Source organism: Artemia franciscana, chromosome 21 (genome assembly GCF_032884065.1).
Source record: "Artemia franciscana chromosome 21, ASM3288406v1, whole genome shotgun sequence".
Taxonomy (NCBI): Eukaryota; Metazoa; Arthropoda; class Branchiopoda; order Anostraca; family Artemiidae; genus Artemia; species Artemia franciscana.
The window spans coordinates 31,395,174-31,415,345 of NC_088883.1; the positions used below are offsets into that span (position 1 = coordinate 31,395,174).

The 20,172-nt window shown below is 35.7% G+C and overlaps 1 protein-coding gene across 2 annotated transcripts in view; it reads left to right on the forward strand.

Annotated features, from left to right (window-relative positions):
• Positions 1–20,172, forward strand: part of LOC136040887 (protogenin B-like) — a 148,009-nt gene that overhangs the window by 21,665 nt on the left and 106,172 nt on the right. For both annotated transcript variants that reach the window (XM_065725295.1, XM_065725297.1), the window contains exons 4-5: positions 15,966–16,113; positions 18,670–18,738. In XM_065725295.1, the coding sequence (XP_065581367.1) occupies positions 15,966–16,113; positions 18,670–18,738 (217 nt within the window). The remainder of the gene's footprint in view (positions 1–15,965; positions 16,114–18,669; positions 18,739–20,172) is intronic.

The window sequence follows — 20,172 nt, forward strand, 5'->3', positions numbered from 1 at the left end:
GACTTTATCCATTGTAGTATTGCAGCATTGTAGTCCATTGCTGTAGGAAATGTCATTTATGACACGTTATATTCCATCTTTGTGAACAGTCCTGCTTCTTTCTGTTCATCCGGAATTATATAGTGGAATTATTATTAAATACTTCTTGAACAAAATTAGTGTTCATCGAAAATTTTGACCAAATACTCAAATTATGTCAAAATTTTTAATTACAATCCAACACTTTTAATTCCTAAGCAGAAAAACTGACAAAGCGGGGCACTATCAATCAATTTACAATTATTGATATATACAATTTACTGTGCTTTTGCATACTCCATTAGTTTCTTTCATTTTTTCAATTTCATTTCGTCAAAAATAACTAAAAACATATTAAATATATTTCACGTAGCACTTTTCGGCCCTCCAAAGGTAAAAGTACGTATATGCACAATTTTTCACTTCTCGACTTAATGCCACCACCATACTAAAAAAAATGTGCTGAATCGAATGGTATATGTAAGAAGGCTCTAGTCCAAATATTAACGGAAATAGCATATGGATAAAGTACGTATCTGAAAAATTTCTGGGCGCATCCAAAGGTAAAAGTACGTATCTGTGTAGATACGTACTTTCACCCTTGGTACGTACTTTTGCCTTTGGCCGGCACATTAAAATGAGAAAGGAAACCAAAGGTCAAAGTACGTATATGTCATGATTCAGCACAATCATCATTGTTTGTTTACCAGAGCAGAGCTGAACAACCAGCCAACTCTGAGCTATTAAAGAGTACTGGCATAGAATGTCAAGAGGCTTTCTAAATTTACAGAGAGCGTTGGTTATACAAAAGGAAAGAGATTTAAGGTAAGAAAATTTTGCTTCATGCTATTTTGGAACCTTTTCTCCAAGTAGGCCTAAACCCTCTGGTAAAACCCCATCTGTACTACCAGGTAGGTACAACAGACCCGCTACAACCAGTTTACACAGCTAGCTATGTAGCTGTCGAATTAGTACAGGAGAGCAGCGTCATACCAAATTACCAACCAACCACCTAAAGCCATTTTTTTAGTATTGCCTACAAACATGACTTACCTTTGAAATAAAATAAAAAACAAGGGATGCATCAAAATAACCCCTAGAACCTTCTCTGTCATCTGAGATAATCAGGGATTAGTTTGGTCAACTATTACAACATTGAGAAAAAATTGAGGGCCTCTAAATATTGCTTACCTTAGAAACAAAAAAAAATGTATCAAAATAGCCCTAGAACCCCCTCTTTCATCTGAGATAATCAAGGTTGATAACAAGTTCTTAGAATTCCAATTTTTCAGGACATTGGCATGTCAAGCAAGTACAAATGAGGCATCAACTTCAAATACCGACTTGCCATCTTCCAGTGAAGAGCAACGAGGAGCTAGTTCCTGTTCCCCCCCAGAAATCATCCAGATAAATCAAACAACAGACATATCACCCAATTTTTCTGGACATTCTCGATCAAGGGACACCACTGATGGAGAAGCTAAAACTAAGGCACAGTTAAAACACTTTGCTGATGAAGAATTCGAAAAAGAAGATTTAAGTAGAGGTGATAGTGATGAGTCTGATATTGACTGGGAGGACGTTGAAGGGACATTTGGGTCTTCTGATGATGAAAGGCAGACAACTTTGAAGAAGAGGAGAAAGCTCTTTACAGATTTAGTTCCTCTTTCGGTCAGTAATGATCTTACATCAGATCATCCAGAGTACAATCTGATCCATTTTCCTACCGATCCTTTCCTGCCCTTGGAAGATTCGGCTTCGGATGCAGCAGCTTATGAGACCCAAGATGACCAGCTAAATTTGGACAATCAACCATCTAATGAAAGCAACAATGCTGTTTGTGAACCTGATTCCTCAGACCATGTCATGTGTGTAATTGACGCTGTAGCAGCAAGGTCTGTGGGACAAGATAGAGAAAATAGACGTGAAGAAAATGGTGGAGGAGAAGGAAGGTCTATTGTTGACCTTACTCCAAAACGAGTTCGCTCAGAAAAAGATAAATTTGAAAGAGATGTTAAGAAGTATCCATTTCCTGACGAACCTGGCTGTAAATCTAACAAATGTACAAACTCATGTTTGAGGTTTTCCAGTGTAGAATTCAGGAAAATTTATGACACATGTTGGAGCAAAGAATATAAATCAAGACAAATGTGGCTCGCTTCTTTGCTGACATTCCTACCAGTTAAAAGAAGGACTATTGCCCCAGAAGCTGCGTGTAGAAAAAAAACTACAGTTAGGTACAGCCTTCCCAGAAATTTGAATGAATACCCCACACTTACCCCAAAAGTTGAAAACTTGCCAGTTTGCAAGTCTACATTCCTTGGTTGTCTAGGATTTGGCAAGAATGACAGAGTGATTTTTACAATCAAGTCAAAAATTGAAAGGGATGCTCTTGGGAATGAGCTCAAGGACGGAAGGGGCCATAAAGTGGCAGGGCCACCAAACAAAGTTGATCGAAGCCTTGTGATGCAGCACATTGAAAGCTTTCAGCCAGCAATTCCACACTATCGTCGAGCTCACGCTCCAAATGTTCGGTACCTTTCTCGTGATTTGAGCTACAAATTTATGGCAGAAGACTTTAATGAAAAATATCCAGCAAATAAAATCTGTGATGAGACATATAGGAAGATTCTTAATGGTATGAAAGTATCATTGTGCATGCCCCAAAGTGACAGCTGTGACATTTGCACACTATTAAAAGAGAAAGTAGGGGCTGCGAGAACTCCTGGTACAAATGGTGAGGCAACCGAGAAAGAGACTGAACTGTACAGAAAGCACAGAGATCTTGTTGAACAGGTTTCAAAAGCATTTTCTGAAGATAAGCAGAAATACGAAAAAGATTCAACTACCATGTTGTTCACCGTGGACCTACAAAAAGTGTTATTGCTTCCCATCATGCACAGCAGAAAGGAGGCCTTTTTTCTATCAAGACTCGTGTGTTTTATTGAGACGTTTGCCCCCGTTAAGGCCACCCAACAAAACCAGAACCTTTGCGTTGTTTGGAACGAATCTCGACAAGGACGTGATGCACCTGATATAGGTAGTGCCTTCCACAAGGTCTTAAAGATGAATAGGGATATCTTGCACTTCATTTTTTATACTGACAATTGCTGTGCCCAGAACAAAAATTGGACAATTTTTAGTGAATTTGTACTGATAGTCAACAGTGAAGGAGGACCTGAAACGATTCGTATCAAGTATCTAGTGAAAGGCCATACGCACATGGGGGCTGACTCCATACACGGATCGATTGAGTCTCGAATTCGAAAAAGGGATGTTCTTGACTTTGAAGATTTGTGCGACACCATAGAAAAAAGTAGAAAATTCACGAAAGCCGTGAAAATGGACATAGAAGACTTTTGCCAGTGGAAAAGCTTAAAAGCTCCTGGCATCGTCATGAAGAACTTGGGCGTGACCATTGATGAGTTCAGTGAGGTCTGTTTTAAGAAGGGAAAAACAGAACTGTTCTATAAAACTAGCCCTGAGGGTGAAGAAAAGAGTCTAAGTTTTGTGCCAAAAAAGCTGGTTAGTACAATCAAAGAGGCAAAGTATCCTTTGCCAGATCCGATTCTTGGCGCAAGGGGGGTAAAGCCAGAAAAGAAAAAGGCCATCTTGGAAAAACTTGTACCTTTTATGAATGAGAATCGCCGTACATTTTGGCGCACTATGCCTTCATCAACAGCTTCTGTCGATTTGCTGAAGCACGGCTGTGTTTCTTAGCTGCCTGCAGTATTTCAGTGATTTCTTTTGATTTTTTTTATTTTTTAACTTCTAATTATTTGAATAAAAAAATGACTTGTTGTACATGCTTCATACGTGGTTTTACCTTCGGTATACGTCATAGATACGGGGTTTTGGGCAGAGTAAAAGTGCGTTTTATGTTTTATACAGACTTTTACCTTTGGGACTTCATTCGAATTCGAGTCTCGAGTCAAAGGTAAAAGTACGTATATGTCATATACGCACTTTTACCTTTTGAGAGCGCCTCTTTATATGAGTAACGGTCCAATGGTAAAAGTACGTATCTACTGTTTCAGGCTTCGGGGCAGTAATAATAGAAAATTTTACTTAAAAATATGAAATCCCCATATTTGTTTACCTATTTAACTAATTTCCAGAATTAGCCAGTGTCCAGTTTCACCGTAAACCGTATTTGAAGCTCTCAAAAGTACTCAAACTTTGAGCCGTGATTTATCGAAATAATGAAAAGTATAGATACGTACTTTTACCTTTGGAGGGCCGTTTTAGTGGCACTGCTAATATCAAGGGCGTGCAAGGGCTTTTTAATTCATTTGAATGAAGGTACAGAAAAAGTATTTTTCTGTACTTTCCCCCTAAAGGGTACAATACCCCCTAATGGGTAATTTTCAAAACCCATAAGGGGGAATTTCCCACTACCCTCTGTCCAATTGGCAATCGGGGTCCTTGTCAAATATAACTTATAAATATAAAACCCATTCCTCTACTCTTAATACCCCTTTTTGCAGAAATTTTTATTTGTTTGTAGCCATCATTAAGTTGTTTATTTTTTTAATTGACATATCTTTGAGTCACTGTTTGCATTCTTGTTTTCATTTGAATAAGATGCGAAAAATGCTTTATCATTCGATCCTCTTGTATGGAACATAATTTGGCAATGGATTTCATTCTTAATAGCTAAAAATTTGCGCGCCTAAGGTAATTTATTATGCTAGGTGCGTCATCATTGAACATGTGTAGTTTGCGAAAAATTTGAATGATAGAAATGCATGAGGTCTCGTGGAAATAAATAAATTGAATTGACTTAACGAGTACTTATGAAGGGTTGGACGAGAAAAAATTTATGTTTGGAAAAATTCTGACATGTGATATTGATAAATGACAGTCGCAAACTTTTTTTTTGAGAGGGTAGGGGGATAGAGCCCAAATTTGTTAAAACAGTATACTAACTTAAACTATGAAACACTAAAATATAAAAGTAATCATATGGATTTCAAGGAGGAGTGGGGTATTTAGTCTTCTTTATGTATGTGTTTTGGGGAGGGTTTAAACTTGGACGGGATTGTACCGCGATTCGATATTGCAAAATGATCTAGTTAAATAAATGTTTTGGTTCCATCGCAACTTAACCCTCCTTTAACTGAACTCCTTACCACCGAACCCCTTACAAGTGAACCTATATAACTGAACCCTCGTGCATCTGGCCCCAAGTGGAGCCGAACCCTTGTGCAACTGAACCCACGTGGAACTGAACTTTCGTACAACTTAACCCCCATGCAACTCAGCCCTATTTGAGCGAGAGGGTAGGGGGATAGAGCCCAAATTTATTAAAACAGTATACTAATTTAAACTATGAAACACTAAAATATAAAAGTAATCATATGGATATCAAGGAGGAGGGGGGTATTTGGTCTTCTTTATGTATGTGTTTTGGGAAGGGTTTAAACTTGGACGGGACTGTACCGCGATTAGATATTGCAAAATGATCTAGTTAAATATATTTTTTGTTTCCATCGCAACTTAACCCTCTTTTAACTGAACTCCTTACCACCGAACCCCTTACAAGTGAACCTATATAACTGAACCCTCGTGCATCTGACCCCAAGTGGAGCCGAACCCTTGTGCAACTGAACCCACGTGGAACTGAACTTTCGTACAACTTAACCCCCATGCAACTCAGCCCTATTTAAGCGAGAGGGTAGGGGGATAGAGCCCAAATTTATTAAAACAGTATACTAATTTAAACTATGAACCACTAAAATATAAAAGTAATCATATGGATATCAAGGAGGAGGGGGGTATTTGGTCTTCTTTATGTATGTGTTTTGGGAAGGGTTTAAACTTGGACGGGATTGTACCGCGATTCGATATTGCAAAATGATCTAGTTAAATATATGTTTTGGTTCCATCGCAACTTAACCCTCCTTTAACTGAACTCCTTACCATAGAACCCCTGACAAGTGAACCTATATAACTGAACCCTCGTGCATCTGACCCCAAGTGCAGCCGAACCCTTGTGCAACTGAACCCACGTGGAACTGAACTTTCGTACAACTTAACCCCCATGCAACTCAGCCCTATTTAAGCGAACCCTCATGCAGCTTAACCTTCGTTTAACTGAACCCTAGTTTAATTGAAAGATTTAGGACGTAAACTTTGTACAACTCAACCACCGTTTAACTGAACCTTCTTACACCTCAATTCCTGTTTCACTAAACCCCCATGCAACTCAGCCCTACTCAAGTTAACCCTCATGCAGTTTAACCTTTGTATAACTGAACCCTAGCTCAGTTGAAACCTGTAGGACATAATCTTTGTACAACTCAACCCCTGCTTAACTTAACCTTCTTACAACTCAATTCCCGTTTAACTTAACCCCAATGCAATTCATTCCTCACTCAACTCAATATCCATGCAACTCTACCCCCATTCAACTCAACTTCTGTGCAATTAAATTGGATTTTGTTATACGTGGGTTGAGTTGCCCAAGAGTGTAGTTGAATGTGGTCTAATTGCTCAAGGTTTCAGTGAAATGTGGTTCAGAGGCTTCAGTTGCACGAGGGTACAGTTGCACGAGTTTTCGGTTAAATTGGGTTCAGTTACACAAGGATTTAATTTCACGGGGTATTTATTTGCACCCAGGGTCAGATGCACGAGGATTCACTTGCGTGGGTTCAGTTGTGCGAGGGTAAAGTTAAATGTACACCGTTTTTTTATGACAGAACTTATGGTATTATACCGCTAAAAACGGGGTAGGTTTAATTTCTGGAGTTGTGTAAGTTAACTTCATTTCAAAGGTATAAACAGACGGGCTGTAAGGATAACATGCCCCAGGAGACCATTCTAAATGGAGGTACAGTGTCTTACAAATAGTGGCGTTGATTAGAAAAGGGGGTAAGGGAGGTATATATGGCACCCCTATGTTTTGAAAAGCACATTTTTGGGCATTTTCACTGAAAAATGCCTTCTTTTTTGTTTTTTTATTGAAGAAATTGAAAAAATAAAAATTCCCTGCCTGGAGTTTGAGAAATACATTCGCCCCCCCCCCATTCCCCCTCAATTTTCATGAATTAACGCCAGTGCTTATAAAGCTGCTCTTAATAAGGGCCAGCGGATTCCTCGGACTGGGAAGGGAGTTAAAAGCATCTTACGAGCGTATACTCGATCTCAGCAATGGAGGTGGTGCCCCAGCATATGTTACACTCCAGCGGTTTGGTTTTCCTATGGTTATGAAGGGTGATCTCAGTTATGCATGTTTTATGCAAGTTATATAGTTATGCAAGTTCTATAGTTATGCAAGTTATGCATGTTATGTAAGTCATATAGTTATGCAAGTCATGTAATTTATGCATCTTATGGAAGATATATAGTTATGCATGTTATGTAAGTTATATAGTTATGCAAGTTATGTAATTTATGCATCTTATGGAAGTTATATAGTTATGCATGTTATGTAAGTCATATAGTTATGCAAGTTATGTAATTTATGCATCTTATGGAAGTTATATAGTTATGCATGTTATGTAAGTCATATAGTTATGCAAGTTATGTAATTTATGCATCTTATGGAAGTTATATAGTTATGCATGTTATGTAAGTCATATGGTTATGCAAGTTATGTAATTTATGCATCTTATGGAAGTTATATAGTTATGCATGTTATGCAAGTTATATAGTTATATAGTTGTGCAAGTTATGCATGTGGGGTACGCAAGTTCGGGTTCCAATACTAAATTCTCTTCGTCCTCAAAAAATCGTGTTTATTAGTTTCTTCAAAATATGGAGACACCGCACCCCACTTCTACAAGCACTTGCTTGTAGAAGGAGAATACCCTGTTCTGAGTCTTCTGAAATTCCACATTTTGTTTTTTTGATAACTTGTTTGGTGTTTAATGATTTTCGGCTATCTTCCAAAGCAAACAAAGAATCTGTGGACGCGCCTGTCTAGACGTGCCAAGTATTATTTTTGTTTTATTTGTCCCTTTTTTTCATAAACTTGTGACATCGCCGGGTTCCTCTATCTTCTTTTTAATTATGCATTACTTTATAAGTACATTCTATGAGCTAACCATTAGATCTTTATCTAAGACTTGAAGTTAAAAATGCTGGAGTTATAAATGTCACTCTAAATTATTTGTTACTTTGTCTTGATAATAATAATGTGAAATTTAGCCGTGCACTAGTTGATAGCTATGGCCTCAAATTTCTTGTCGTGGAATATAAGATCTATTTGTTGGTTAAAATTTGACAGTCTGATAACTGCTCTTTCTGCAACACTGTATTTTATTGGTGACAATGTTTTATAAGTTAATTTGACTGTATATGGCTTTTGTAAAAGTTAGTTTTTTCGTGCATGTACTTTTTCCTAACTGGATTGTATGACAAAGGGTTGAGTGCTTAATATTTTTGTGTACATTGGTGACACAGAAATAGAATTGGAAATACGAATTTTTAGCGGTTGCAGACAATGAGAGTATGTAGGGATATACTTCAGATGGTTCACAGTGGTGGCACTGTTCGCCACCTATTGTGCCTCTCTATAGGCGTTGAGGTTTGACAAATCAGTGAAAACAGTAATCCCTGGCGAATTGCTATAAAATTATGCGTAATTCAGGAGAAAATCATTATTTTTTGGGGGGAGGGATGGGAGATCGGTATTATTAATCTATGGGCCTTGCGTAGGCTATACTTTTGACACTTATCCATCCAGATGAAAACAAAATTTTGTGATTAAACATCTTTTAAAAAAACGTTTGATTATACTATGGCCTTCAAACTTCTGCTCATTTTTTTTCTTTTTTTTTGTACGATTAGCGTATATTGTTTCGATTCTTTCAAAGAGCGAAGGCCAAGGCCATAACGAGTTTAGTGAGGGAGGGGGGAGGGGTTCGACCCCCCCCCCCCCAAAAAAAAAGCGATCATCCGACCCGTAAAAACGAATGAATGAATATAAACAAATTTTTGATGCGTTTTTAAAGTTTTTTCATACCACCCTCCGAAAAGAAAAACTCCGGAGACGACCCTGGCGACAGCTTCAACATCAGCGCATAGTCTTCGAAAATAAATGTCCAGAACTAAGTACGCACGCAGAACGGGGATGCTTTTAATCTAGAATGCAAGATTTTTTTTTCAATGTTATCCATAATTTTTTATATTTTTTCACAAGACTGGACGTTTTCAGTGTTTTTATCCCCTCCCCGAAATACGTTCTAGGGTACATGCCTTGTCAGAACGGATGGAATGACATGTATTAGAGAACACAAAAATATCCAAATTAGCATTTTCAGGCTGTTTTTTTTTCAGTTTGAGCGGGGTAGGGGGCGGGGTAGATAAGAAAAATCATTGATCAATTGAGAAAATAAACATATTCTTGGAAATATGACTTGAATGCTGCTCATTAGATTAATTGAGGATCCTAAATATGGATTCTTGTCCCAAAAGCTATTGCATGATCACTTTAAAATATTGATTAAAAATCATCTCTCCTTTACCCCAGGGTTCACTCTAATCCTTCTATTCATAACTACCTGATTGTTATCCGACTACAAATTTGAATATTACTCTACTCTAATTGTCAGCTACACCCCCCCCCCGCCCCCTCTCTTTACTTTTTCATGTCGATGAGGGTCACACTTGCTATGTTCGATATGTTCGTTTGAGAATACGGATCAAACAAATACACGAAGCGCTTTATATTATTTCTTTGATTATTTCACTTTTGTTTCCACAAATTTTAAGTCATTTTCCGCCAAGAAAGTTTGAAAACCGCTATTTTAGTGCCATAGGTTTCGCAAGGCCATAAAGCTGTATGCAGACATAAAATGAGATGATTCTTTCTTTTATTGAACTCGAGATTTAATTTTTTTATTGCATGCCTGGCTCTACTAGTGTTACAAATCTTGTTGCTAAGCCTAAATTCAATTTTATGTCCATTGCCTTGAGAGAGAAAAAAGGGATTTAGTTCAACCAGGATTGTTAGACAGATAAAACTATTGCTATATGATATGTATATTCTGTACTATAAGATGGATTATAAGTACAATCAAAATCAAGTGTTTCAAATGTATTAGAGACAAGTTTAAAAATAAGGCTAAGAAAAGGTACTTGTGTACTATAGCGACCACACTCAAGAAGTGGAGTTATTTTATTCATAATGAAATATATCAAAATCTGATGAAAATATAATACTTCAGTAACAAAATTGTGGAAACTACAGCAGACAATTATGGAAAGCAGATAGCCCAGAACGCATTATATTAAAGATCTAGCCTAACCAACTATATATGAAATATTTGATTTAAATAAATTATATATTAAATAAATTTATATATCATATATTATTTATATATATATATATATATATATATATATATATATATATATATATATATATATATATATATATATATATATATATATATATATATATATATATATATATATATATATATATATATAATAATAAATTATATATATAAGAACAACAGTGTGGTCGCTATAATACACAAGTACTTAAGAAAATTTTTACGGTGAAAAGAGCAAAAATCAGTTTAAGAATGTAACCTGGAAAGCTAGACTACCTAGGTTGTAGAAACCTGAAACACCCTATTGTTCAATTGTTGCCCTATTTGATGCCCTATTTATAGGGATTTATCTTTATACTGGAAGATAATTCCATGGTACCTTTGTGGGGATTAGTCTCACTTAATTATTTTTTGCTCTATAACTTATGAAGATTACTTAGTATAGAAGGGGACTAGGAAGGGGACTATCTGTCCTCCAATCTTTTTGGTTGCTTAAGGAAGGTGCTAGAACTTCTAATTAACGTTTGAGTGAGCCTTCTCTCGATCTTCTAAGACAGTTGGTTTGTTACGACCCCCCCCCCCAAAAAAAAAAATGATAGCGCATCTGTGACATTTGTTGGCAAAAAAAATCCACATTTATATACATTTTGGGGGGTGTTTCCCCCCTTTTGAAAATCATATAAATTTTCTCAGGTTCGTAGTTTTTGATGGGCAACATTAAACTTAATGAGTTTCAATTGTGTAGAATCAACAAAAAAAGTCAACTGTTTTGAAGCATCAATTGTTTTCAAAATTTCTTTTTTTAAAATTATGGTTAGTGTTGGATTGAGTTGCTGCTTATTTACAGTTCGTTACCAAGAACTGATTGGTCGCATTTCATTGTCATTGTCCATGTAAAAATTCAAACGGATGTTTTTGTGCGGAATCAAGTTAGAATAATAAGTGCGGAATCCTAAAGTTAGAAAATCTTAAGTTAAATGTAATCTAAGTGTAATGTCTTAAATGTAAAATAGTCGTCAGTCGGGTATCTAAAGGTTGTATCTGCATAATTGTAAATTTTTAGAAGTGCAAACAGCTCACAAATTTTTGTTTCCCCCCCCCCGGTAACCGTAAAACAAACTAGATTGATATGTAAAATCAATACGGTGGCCCACTTCTATCCCCTGGAAAATCCCCCTCGCGGCTGTTTGGTCTCCAATCGCTTGCGACTTACAAAAATTACTAGAAATCTTAGCTTTTGATCTAATATACACCCTCCGAAGTTTCTGCTACCATTGGATGGAGGTGCAGATGAAGAAGGGGCAGCCCCCTCCAATACGGAATAAACTCGGCTCATTTTGGGGTCTAGTTTTATTCTTTGCTCTCACAATAATAGCGTGGACCAGAAATATTCCCAGGAATCATAAGGGAGTAGACATCAGTTTCACAATTTTGTTATATTTTGTAAAGTTTCTTTTTGTACCGCTTAAAAATATTATCCCCCCAAACACAAATCCTGGTTACGGCTCTGGGAATTATACATCGATTTCTACCTCCACCCTCCCCTCGACTCTCCCTTAGAACTAATTCTGTATTTGTCCGTCGGCTCAATGAGAGCTGGGATGTTTTTGCACTAAAGTACACCCTTTGAGATATCTCCCTCCCTCCCTAGCTAAAAAAAACAATCAGACAACTCCATTGTAGAAGTTTTTGTGCCTTTTTAAGTTTTGTAATTCGTCCATTGCTTACAGGTAGCATTTGTTATTGGGAAACATACCGATGTTTTCCGCGGGGGCGTTTTCCGCAAGGAGCGGGGATTGTATCCCCGCTCCTTGAACTTTTCCCGCGAACTTTTTCCATACTTCATTTATGGTTTTATATTTAAGTCTTGTCTGGAGCCTTTTTATTGCACTTGATATTTACCAAGTAACATATACCGATCGCAATTTCTGTCTGGCTGTCTGTCTGTCGTTCCTGGTTTTGCTAGTTCGGGCACTTCCAGATAAGCCAGGACGATGAAAGTTGGCTGGCATATCAGGGACCAGACCATGATAAATTATAAATAGTCGTTTCCCCGATTCGACCATCGTGGGAGAAGTGGAGGGACGGTTAACTCGGAAAAATTAGAAAAAATGATGCATTTTTAACTTATGAACGGGTGATTGGATCTTAATGAAATTCGATATTTAGAAGGACATTGTGTCTCAGAGCTCTTGTTTTAAATTCCGACTGGATCTGATGACATTGAGGGGCATTGGAGAGGAAAACCAGAAATCTTGGAAAACGCTTAGAGTGGAGAGATCGGGATAAAATTCGGTGGAAGAATAAGCACAAGTCCTAGGTATGTGGTTGGCATAACTGGACCGAATCCCCTCTATGGGGGAATTGGAAGGGGGGAGGAGGTTAATTTGGAAAAATTAGAAAAATGAGGTATTTTTAACTTCCGAATGGGTGATCGGATCTTAATGAAATTTTATATTTAGAAGGACCTTGTTTCACAGAGCTCTTATTTTTGATCCTGACCGGACCTGGTGACATTGGGGGAAGTTGGAGGGGCAGACCGGAAATCTTGGAAAACGCTTAGAGTGGAGGGATTGGGATGAAACTTGGTGGAAAGAATAAGCACAAGTCCTAGATACACAATTGACATAACTGGACCTGATCCGCTCTCGTTGGGGGATTCGGCGGGGATTTCCAGTGCTTCCGGACGTGCTAGGACGATGAAAATTGGTAGGTGTGTCAGGGACCTGCACAAATTGACTTAATAACAGTCGTTTCCCTGATTCGTCCATCTGGGAGGGACTGGAGGGAGGGGAAATCGTGAAAATGGAGGTAGGTTTATCTTACTAATGGGTGATCGGAACTTCATGAAACCAGATATGTGGAAAGATCGCATGTCTTAGATGCTCCATTTTCAATGCAGATCGGATCCGTGGACATGGGAGGATTTCCAGATCTTGGAAATCGGAAATCTGGGAAAACTCTTAGAGTGGAGAGATCGGGATGAAACTTGATGGGAATATTAATCACAAGTTCTAGGTACGTGATTGACATAACCGGACCAGATTCGCTCTATTTGGAGGAGTTGGGGGGATTTCTAGTACTTTAGGGAGTTCGAGAATAAGTACATTTTATAGATACGTGATTTACAAAAGCGGATTGGTTCCGATCCCTTTGGGGGAGTTAGAGGTATTTATATTGCTTTGGCGAGTTCGGTGCCTCTTGACGTTCTAGGACGATGAAATCGATAAATCTAGTACCGAGTCTAATTTCAGGTTCCGACCTCGCCACAGGTGCCATATGAGCTCTTGGCTTTTGTTCTTTGGAAAAATGCTCCTTTAAAAATTATAAACGCTTTAGGTCTGGGGATTGAAACATGGGGAGCTCAGATCAACAGTGCAGGACAATGACTCCGCAGCAGGCTCCTAGAGGCTCCACAAAAATCAGTGCGTGGTTATAACTTGTTATAATATAAGTTATAACTCGAACTATTATAAACTTGACACATAAATTGTGAAGGAAAAACAGAAGCCATTCTTCGATTATAAACATTTGTTTTGAGAATAGCTCATTCTACTTCACAGGGGGAGGGGTCTCCTGGCTCCCTCTTGAAATTTCAATTGTTTTTGAATTTCTTAGTACTTTTTATTTAGATTATCAAATATTTATTTTTGTTACTGATCCCGTAGAGAAATTCCTGTGTAAGAGTCTGATTCACCCCCCCCCCCAACCCCCCCTCAGATTTTTTAAAATATAATTTTGCTTCTTTTTTTAGTGAAGCTGTTTGTTGATAATTGAAAGCTGATTTAAGTAAGACAAACTTCTTTAGATTTTCATAAAATATTAGTCGATGTATTTCTTTTTTAATATTTTTTCAAATTCTCTTTCACGATTCCTTCCTGAGTTAAGTTGGGAGATAAATCATTAGAGACAGGAGTGCCCTTTCTATCTAGAGGGGTTGATTCAGACATATTCCATCCAAATCAATTTTAATCAAAAATAACATTTGAATCATCGAGAAATGAGTCAATAAGCCCATTCGTGCTAACAGACAACAGACTAGTATGAGCATGAGTGTTGACTGTTGTTAAATTTTTTGTAATTAGGCTTGGTGTTTCAGTATTTGGTGGATTATATCTTGCCTTTTTGTATGGGTGTAAGCGATTATTGCATATCACATCTAAATCATTTTTCAAAAATATCATTAGAGCCGCTAAGAAATCTTTGAATAAGTTCGTCAATGACTTGTGGGGTTTTATTGATTTCAGCAGTTGATTGCATTGCAGTATTCACCGATGTGGCATTCACATTATAGTTGAACAGATCGTCTTCCATTCCCCACCCGGTTATTGCAATCCCAATGTTTTGCCACATGCCTAAGTGCTTTGTCTTTTTTTATGAATTTACATCGGTCTAGAATAAAAACAAAATATAGCAGAATCGAATTATTTGTTACAAGTATACATAACTTCTTTTTGAGACTTAAAAAAACTTTCAGTTCAAATTTCTAAGCCCTAAAACGCTAACATACAAACAAATGTTTATTGCAGCTCAAGATTATTTCGTCTATGACTTCGTCTATGACTCTTTCTCCCATCCTTATAGTGAAATCGATGTTATTAAGCACCCCAGTCCCCCCTTCCCTCCTCTCTTACAAAATTCATTGACTATTTCTTCTCTGAGTAGAAGTTCAGAGATTTTGAGGGGTAAGGCGGTAAAGACTCTCCTCTGCGTGTGGCTATGCGCATAAAATATAGTAGAACCGAATTATTTGTTACTTTTTGAGACTTAAAAAAATAAAAAATTCTCAGTTCAAATTCCTAAGCCCTGAAACACTAACACACAAACAAATTCGACCCTTACAGGTCCCATAAAAAATATTTACCCCCCCAATGAATGTAAGAGCATATTTCTGGTCCCTGTTAGTTTTGCAGAATTCCGTAAGATTATCAAAAATATAAAAAAAGGCAATTCAGTGGGACATGATGAATTATAAACAAATTTGTTAAAGAGTATTGCCGAAGTTATTTTTGAACCTCTTATCCACATTTTAGTATTTAAACTTTTCTCAGTAATTGAGCAAATTTCTTTCTGTAGCGTTAAAAAAAAATATTTTCAGTTCAGATTCCTAAGCCCTGAAACACTAACACACAAACAAATGCTTATTTTAGCTCAAGATTGTTTCGTCTATGACTTGTGATCTTTGGGAAAGACATGACCAACAGAGTCTCTTTCTCCCATTCTTATAGTTGAATCAATGTTAATAAGTACCCCGGCTCCCCCTTCCCTCCTCTACAAAATTCATCCACTATTTCTTCTCTAAGTAGAAGTTAAAAGATTTTGAGGGGTAAGACGGTAAATAGTCTCCTCTCCGTGTGCCTGTGCGCATGTGCCTGTCTTAGATATCCCCGTTCTAATATTTCTGGTCCCAACTTTATAAATTAGCGCTCCTCTCCAATGTGTTAAAATTTGCGATGTGAAAGCAGATTTTTCCCTTCCATGTATATCCCACATTTGTCTTCGCAGTGGAACACAAAATGTATATCTTTGAATGAAATAATAAAAAAAAAAAACTTTAAAATTAGAATATAAGGGGTTTCAGGAAAGTGCCTGTGGCTATTCAGCGTTATGCGATTTTCATATGTAGTGAGGACCAAATTAGTTTATTTGTGTCTTTTTTTGCAGTTCTTGCCCGTGAGTTTTTGGAATCTCCAAACGATCATTCAGCTAATTTAGGCGATAATGTTCGCTTCCAATGTGCAATTGAATCTTGGCCGCCTGCCAACCTGACCTGGGAAAAAGATGGCAAGCCTCTTGATTTGGTGAATTCAAGGTAAATTATGTCTGAACATAATGATAATATGTTTGTATTAAATCCGGAGTCTATATATTACTGTTTTTTGTAAGCCAGAAGAAACTAAGAATTTGGAAGGTTCCAATATAACCTAATAAAAAACGACTTTTAACATAAAATTTACTAGAAAAAGATGAATTAGCTATAATTTAATTAGGGCAGGGGGTGTGCAACATATAGAAAGAGCTTTATGCAACCATTTAATGCTCAAAAATATAATGGCAAGTCAGGCTGGGGAGGGGAGGCAGGATATTGGGAGAATTCTTCCTACCTTGCTTGTAAGAAACTACACTTTTTTTTTGTTTTTAGGACAGACTTGAAAAAACAAAACAAAAAACGTGGATATATTAGTGGTTTTAACATGAGGCGGTTCTGTGATCTAACATGGGAAGATAGAAATTAAAACTACTAGTGTTTCTTAGAGTGTAGTGTGTGACAGTTTCATTCAAATAGTAAATATTTTAACGAAAATTGGGTATTTGATATGATTAATCTACTATACAATAAATCAAACCTAGAATTTTTTCTGTAGGTGATAATTATTGATAATTGTTCTGTAAGAAAATTGTTGTAAGCTAATATCCAGTCTGCACAAAGTACACCTATGCTAGCTTGGGAAAATCTTGGTAAGTTATATACACATAGTTAACTTCAAGTTGGTATGCTTTTTTCTGCATTTTAAAATACCTGAAAGGAAAATATGTAGTAGTTGTGGGTCAAACAAAGTTTCCAATGCTAGATGGCGGTGGTGATTTCTGTTTTTGACATTTGCGCCTGGTTTCACTCTCTAAGTTCTCCATTTTCTTTGATCTGTGCTTTAATAGAAAGAAATATTCATGATAATCCTCATATAATACGTAGCTTAAAACTACTAATTTTATCTTTTACACAGCAAAACCAGTTTTGAAAAAAAGATTGTATTTTCATCTAAAAAGATATCAGCCTCTTCTAAAAAGAGATTGAGCATACTCGTAAAGGGCCTAGTAAAGCGGTAAAGGGCATTGTGTATGAGGAGTACAGTGATAGAAGAGGTTTGCGAACAGTAAAAGAAAGAACCTTTAACTTACATTTTTCAGTTTTCACGAGGAAGATATTACCTATTATGTATATGCTGAACAGAGGAGATCCAAAGAAATAACAAATTCTAAAATTTGGGTTTGATTTTAGTGTGGAATAGTATTTGATTTGGAAATCTAATATTTCGGATTTTCGAGATCTGCTTTCTATTTTTAGGATAACTTGTATTTCTTTTGGTAATTGTACTAATATTAACTTTGGTGATTTGGTAAAATTTATAATATTTAGTTTACCTATTGTTGCTAAAAAGAGGGATATATTAACAGGATAAGCTTGTTTTGGTTTTACTTGGTTGTTTTACATTTGCTGTTTTTTTTTTCTTTCATAGGCATGTATTTTGGGGGTGACACCTGACACGGGGATGCCATGGATATTCTGTTGTAGCCACAGCACTGTGCTGGGTAGAGAATTTAAAGTGGCGAAACCCTATATAGGCCAGTGTATTCTCCTGATGAGCCCTTATGTTGGGTGTTGCCTCTGAATTATTTGTCTATATTATTTTTTCTATTGTTTGGTAAATGACGACTTATACTTTTTGACGACATGGCTGCCTGTCCATGGATTATTCTTTATGGTTGATTGTGTATGGCTATGCTGTTTGACCTATGTGATTGTATGGATGAGTAGGGTTAAGGCCTCATTCAAGTGCTGGTCTATATTAATCACTAATTTAGGAAAACAGTCTTCCTTTTCTCCTTCTGTCTCTCTTTTTTTTTCTTTTTTTTTTGTGTTTGTGCTGTTGCATTGGTGATTTCTCTTTTCATGATATATATATATATATATATATATATATATATATATATATATATATATATATATATATATATATATATATATATATATAAATATATATATATAATATATATGTACATATATATATATATATATATATATATATATCATATATATATATATATGTACATATATATATATATATATATATATATATATCATATATATATATATATATGTATATATATATATATATATATATATATATATATATATATATATATATATGTATATATGATATATATATATATATATATATATATATATATATATATATATATATATATATATATATATATATATATATATATATATATATATATATATGTATATATATATATATATATATATATATATATATATATATATATATATATATATATATATATATATATATATATATATGTATGTCTACCACAGAGGGGAGATATGTAGAGTACACATGGTAAAGCAGCTGCTGTATATAGTTTGGTCAGTACACACCTGTTACAATTGTATTTTAGCATTGCAAGGTTTATTAATGCTAAAATATATTATTATATTATATTATATTATATTATTATTTAATAATATTATATTATTATATATTATTATTATATATTATATTTATTATATTATTATATATTAATGTATTATTATTATATTATATATTATGTCAATTTTTAGGTTCATTTCATTGAATCCAGGCGTTATTTTTCTCAGAGGTGTTCAACTAGAAGATTCTGGTAACTATAGGTAATTTCATTTTTCAACTTCGCTTTTTTTTCGCTTTTGGCTGAATAGAAAACGACGGTTAATTTATGATATTTTCTGCTTTTTAAGCCAACATTATTACCAGATTAAGCATAATGAATATATAATGTCTTTGGTGTAAGTAAACTGAGTATTATGAACAAATAATTTAGTTTTGATATAAATTATAGATTTCATCTGTAGTTAAATTCTATTAATAAATAGAGACGTTTATTCCTAACTAGGAGGTCTTCCTTCCCATTTATATTTCTTTGAAACTCTGCGTGCCATTGACGTTATTTTCTCCGAATTTGGAATCACAATTATGGAGGTATGCAATTTTTTTATTATTTTTTTTTTTTTTTTGTAATTTTACTTTCTCCTGCCAGTACTAATCTTCTTCCTTAGCTTTTATTGTGAACACCATCTGCTCCTAATCATAGTGCATATTTGGTTCTTAATAGTTCTCAGAATTTATTGTCTTCGGTTTTTTTTTGCAATTCTAGTTTCATTTACTTTTGCCAACGGCCACAAAAATCCACTTGTGTAAATTATACCTTAAAAATTGCTATTGTAAAGAATTGGTATGGAAAAAGTTCTAAAGCTGTCAGTAGCAGAATTCGACAGAATTCCAAAAGCTGCTGATGTTTTCCAAAAGCTGCCGATGATTAGCAGCACAACCTGTGTTTTGAGAGCTTTTCTTTGAGCAAAAAGTATTTTTATATGTGAAAATGGTATTTTCAGACAAAATCTGCCAACAAATTTGAAAATTGCCAAGTAGCAGTGCTACTATGCTACCCCACTGTTTACACGGCGGGTAAAGAAAATGGAATAAGGACAATCCATAAAAAGAAAAAGAGACGACAAATATCTCATCCAATATTTGCGGCGCGGCCTTGTTGCTGAAAAAGAAAGTAAATGCAAAAAAAACAACAAAAAAAAAACAACACAGTATCGTACTTACTGAACCCTTATACAGTCGAGTCACATCTTACCTCATGGAATGGAGCTTTATCCACAATTAAAGGGGTCTCTGATAAATTTGAACTACCAGGGACAACGTTCTAGCTCGACCACTCGGAACGGAAGAGTGGACATGAAAAGTTAAGAGGGAGATTGAAATTTGAAGTTTATTGTTTTTTTTTTTTAATTCGAAAATGATTGGAAGGCAACAAGCTCCCCCCCCCATTGTCCCTTTTTACTCGTTTTCCTCAACTCCCTGACTTGTAATTTGTATTTTTGTCACATAAATTTATGAAATTTATGAGCCATTTTCGACCACTTCCAAATTACTTCCGAATTTCATCAGTATATGCATTTCCAATGACAGTGTAATTATATAACATTAAAATTCTCCCTCTTGTATACTCCTACTTGTATAAACAAAACAGCACAAACTGGTGATGGGGCACAGCAAAAAGCATAAAACAAAAGTAT